The sequence below is a fragment of the Cervus canadensis genome, chromosome 14 (assembly GCF_019320065.1).
Source record: "Cervus canadensis isolate Bull #8, Minnesota chromosome 14, ASM1932006v1, whole genome shotgun sequence".
NCBI lineage: Eukaryota > Metazoa > Chordata > Mammalia > Artiodactyla > Cervidae > Cervus > Cervus canadensis.
This window is the reverse complement of record NC_057399.1, coordinates 63,484,653-63,488,883: the sequence shown is the minus strand read 5'-3', so window position 1 is coordinate 63,488,883 and position 4,231 is coordinate 63,484,653. Positions and strand designations below refer to the sequence as shown.

The following is a 4,231-nucleotide window of genomic DNA, read 5'->3' as shown; positions in this document are numbered from 1 at the left end:
AAATAGAAATAGAGTGCACAATAAGTGGACTGCACTTGAAACATCCCCTAACCTTCCCCCACCCCTGTCTGTCAAAAACTTGTCTTCCAAAAAAATTCCCAAGGTCAAGGAAGAAACTGCAAGTGTACTCATCTGTCCCAGGTTGCTGGCTTAGGAAGATGCTGAAGCAGGGGTGTCCCAAGAGGTAGACCCTCCCTTGTGTGGGGTCTTCAACAGGCCTCCGAAAGCCTTGGTGATGATGAGAGAGATTTGTTTCATCTTTTTAAAAAATATCCTTGTGGGATAAACTTAAAACTTAGCAATTCTGTTACAGTCTTCCTAAGAAAACGTTTTCTTTCTTTACTGATCCGTGAAGTACCAACTGTGATGATCACTGTTCTAATATACCTAATAGTGTTGCTGACACTATGGATATAATTGTGTGACATTGAACTTATTCAATAAAAAGGATGAAGCATCCGCCCTGTGCCCACCACTTTCCAAGGGTTGGGGAGTACAATGAAAATACTACATAAGATGCACAGCTAGTAGGCACATTCTTTTAAAAAGCCTTATACACTTCCACCAATAGTTTATTCTCAACGTCAACACTTGCCAATTAATGACCATGCTGGGTAGAAAGCTCATTAAAAACCCAGGAGCCAGGGTTCCTGGAAGGATATCCCATCTCCCTTGGACAGTCCTCCACCCTCTCTGTCTCTCAGTTTCCTCATCTGCAAAATCATGGACAACTAACTATAATTCATCCCTGGAACCCAAGTCTATTGAGAGATGGGAAATATTACTCCAAGACCTGGATGAAAGACCAGATTTAAAGAAAAATATGCCATTGCTGCTTTTCAGTCAAACAGACAAATACAATGAAGAAAGGAGTCCCTGGCCCTAAGGGATTTGCCTAGGGGTCTAGTCTGGGAAATTCTTACACATCAGGAGATGGCTCTGAGCTGGATTTTCACAAACAAGAACATCCAGGCAAAGGACAAGCCTGCAGAGCTCTGTGCCCATCGGTCACAAGAGACTGCCTCCCGACGGCCAGCAGCATTTACAAGTGACCTCCTAAGACCTTCACCAAACTACAGGGGCACCTCTGGCTTTTCTGTTTCCCTCACTTTTCAGACTCTTTTCTTTAAAAAAAAAAAGCAAATTTCTTCATACAATGCCACAGTGGAAGAAAAATAGACCTTCAATTTTTAGACCTCAGGTTGCAAAAAAACTTGGAATTTTTTATTTTAACTAAAGCACCACATAATTAAAAAATTTTACACGTTCTAATTATTCAGGTCCAAAACACCATACTTATTGCACAGGGTCCCTAAGGAAAGGCCCCCTTTCAGCAGGACAGCCACAGATTGCACCACGAAAGGGCAGCAAGGTGCCCTCCTCTTTTCTTTTCTGCCTGGGTGGCCACCAGGTTTTTAAATCCATGCACCCTACTAAGTTTCTAGGGTGCATTTTGTGGACCCTTCCCTTTCCCATCCCAGCAGGTGATTAAGGGCCCACTGGACTGCAAACTGCCGGTAGCAGGGCTGGGCCGGCCAGCCAGCCAGAGTAAGGGTTGTGGAGTGCCCAGCAGGTGAAAGAAATCACCAGGCAGGATAAATCCCTTGGAGTTCCTGGGGACTTCGCGGCAGGCACTAGGCTGCTTGGAAAAATCACAAGGGTCTGAGCTTTATGCGAAGGGGTAAAGTGGTAAAGGCCTTGACCCCAATGGCAAGGCCTTTCTGCGACCTCCAGGTAAGGGGGCTCCGAGACTACGCCAACAGAGAGGGCAGAATACTTGGTTCCATGCTCCACACTATGCCACCGAGTCCCAGTTCCCTTACCTGTGGTCCGTACCCCTGCCCTCTGCTCACTGGATGCTGATCAAAGGGGATCCAGGAGCCCATGAAATGGGCATTCCCAGTTGCAATGGTCCCTGAGACCTGGGATCCACTGCTTAGGAGCTCAGAGGAGGCAGGCTCCACCCCCGACATTGGCCAGGTGTGCTCCGCCGATACGCCCACTTTCAGGAGAGGCGCACGGGCCTCCCTACTGCCGCCAGGTGAAATCCATCCAGGAGCAAATCCACCCCAACGAGACAATTTCAAGCTTTCTCTCAGCTGTGAAGTAAAGTCACTCAGTCGTGTCCGACTCTTTGAGACCCCCATGGACTGTAGCCCACAAAGTTCCTCTGTCCATGGCATTTCACAGGCAAAAATACTGGAGTGGATTGCCAAGTCCTACTCCAGGGGATCTTCCCAAGCCAGGGATCGAACCTGGGTCTCCCGCACTGCAGGCAGACGCTTTCCCACCTGAGCCACCAGGGAAGCCCCTGGCTAGGTACCTGGAAAGGGGGAGGCGGGCGAGGCGCAAGGCACGCCCCGCGGGCCACCGCCCGGCTTTCGACCACCACCGCCGCCGCCGCCGCCGCCGCCGCGTCCCCGCCCGCGGGCCTCGACCCTGCCGGGCCCGTGACGCATGGGGGCCCCCAGTGCGCCGGTCGACCGCCGCCCGGAGGTCCCCGCCGACGCCAAAAGACCACCCCCACATCCCCCCGAAGCGGGCAGAGCCCTCCCCCACCACCTCCTACACCGGTACGGCCGCCCCCCCCCCACCCCCGCCCCGGACCCCGTCCTCTGCCCTCAACCACCGGGGCCCCCTACCCGCGCCCGCGGCCCAGGCACCCTCCTCCCTCCACCACCAAGGGCAGAGAGGACGGGAAGCGTGGCGCCAAGCGGGCAGGGACACGACAGAGGTGAGAGGGCGAGAGACAAGACAGCCGCGTGAGGCGTGGGGAGGGGTGGCCGGGAGCAAGCCCCGAGGCTCGGAGGGCGTGAGGAGGCGTCTGGCGACCGCGCGGCAGGCCCAGAGCAGCGGACGACGACCGGCTGAGGCAAACAGGTCCAGGGCCAGCGGCGGGACGCGTCGGGCAGGCAAGCGGCCCAGCGACGGGGAGCCGCCAGCCGTCACGCCGCACAGCCCGCAAGACGCGACCGGAGGATCCGTGCTGTGCGGTCTGCGGCTGGGGGGAAGGCAGCCATGGCCGGCGCCGCGGGCAAGGCGCCTGCGGTGGGGTGGGGGCGCGCTGAGCACCTCCCACCACCACCCCCCACCCCACCCCAACCCTCGGACCCAACCTCGAGGGAACTTGGCGGGGAGGTCGGGCGGAAGAGGGACACCGGAGACGCCGCCACCGGGCGCGGGGCAAGGGTGGCGGGGGCGCCCGGCCGAGGATGGAGGGGTGGGCGGGAAGGCGGAGGAGAGCCGTCTCTCCCACCCGACCCGCACTCTGCACGCCGCCCCCACCACAGTCGCCCGCGGGGCCCCTCCTCCCAGACGGCTCTCCCTCACTTACCTTCCAAATCCGGCCAGGTTAATGATCCTTCCCCAGGTTCAACTATGGAAAACGTGTCAGCTGATCTGTCTATAATTCAGGGATAAAACTATGACTACAGAAAGGAAAGATGACCTGACCTAGGATGGCCATGATGTTCTACAGAACCAGAGAAAACTGGTTAAAATAAAAAAAAAAACAAAAACAAAAAAACACTTTTTTTCTTGGAAACTGTAAAGCTGGTTCTTTTGCACATCAATTAAAAACAGAGCTTGTTACAAAGGCCTGCCTAGGGCAGAGCTTGAAGTTAACCATTTCCTGAGAAAACAATGCCCACTTTGCCTGAGACCTCAGCCTTGGGCAAATGAGAACTTCAACACCCCCCTCCCCCCAAAAAAGGGGGGGTCAAAGAGATATTTTCAATCTTAGGCGGAAAACTAGAAGACCTCTGTGTGGATTTCTGTATGTCTCAGTGTGAGTCTTCTATTTTTTGATAATATTGCTGAAGCTGTGCGTGAGTTCCTATTTAAATAATCTAAAGAAAAGGAAGCCCTCAAGAAATGCAAAGAAATACTCTAATATTTCTAAATACAAGGAAAAAAAAAAAAAAGCTCTAAATACAAGAAAAAAAATGGACCTAAATGAATTTTGGATTCATTTGAATTGGGAACTAGTCAATAGTAAATATCTAGTATTTTATTGTTTTCACTACTCTAATATAGACATGTTTAAGAGTCATTAACATTAAGCATAAACTTTTCACAGTGCCTAGGTTTACTATAACTTAAATATTGCTATATTGTTATCTCTCTCACAGACTGGCCAACAAAGAAAGTACCTCTAAAAACAAACCAAAAACACTCCTAAAAAATGGAAATGCGATATGAGCTTTTAGGTAAGTTATTAAAAATAATTATA

The 4,231-nt window shown here is 52.1% G+C and overlaps 1 protein-coding gene and 1 non-coding gene across 2 annotated transcripts; one reads left to right on the top strand and one right to left on the bottom strand.

The window, feature by feature from the left end:
* Positions 1–2,234: 2,234 nt before the first annotated feature.
* TRNAC-GCA lies at positions 2,235–2,306 on the bottom strand. Its single transcript has one exon. It is a non-coding gene; the product is annotated as a tRNA-Cys (tRNA).
* A 67-nt stretch (positions 2,307–2,373) lies between these two features.
* LOC122453374 (wiskott-Aldrich syndrome protein homolog) lies at positions 2,374–2,970 on the top strand. Its single transcript, XM_043487371.1, has 2 exons — positions 2,374–2,734; positions 2,843–2,970. Exons 1-2 carry the CDS (start codon positions 2,458–2,460, stop codon positions 2,869–2,871), a joined length of 306 nt encoding a protein of 101 aa, XP_043343306.1. The 5' UTR covers positions 2,374–2,457; the 3' UTR covers positions 2,872–2,970.
* The last annotated feature ends 1,261 nt before the right edge of the window (positions 2,971–4,231 follow it).

Coding starts and splice junctions, on each gene's coding strand:
- LOC122453374 (XM_043487371.1), top strand. CDS start 2,458: ATGGGGGCCCCCAGTGCGCCGGTCGACCGCCGCCCGGAGGTCCCCGCC. Junction 2,735..2,842: donor CGGGCAGGGACACGACAGAG/GTGAGAGGGCGA, acceptor ACCGCGCGGCAG/GCCCAGAGCAGCGGACGACG.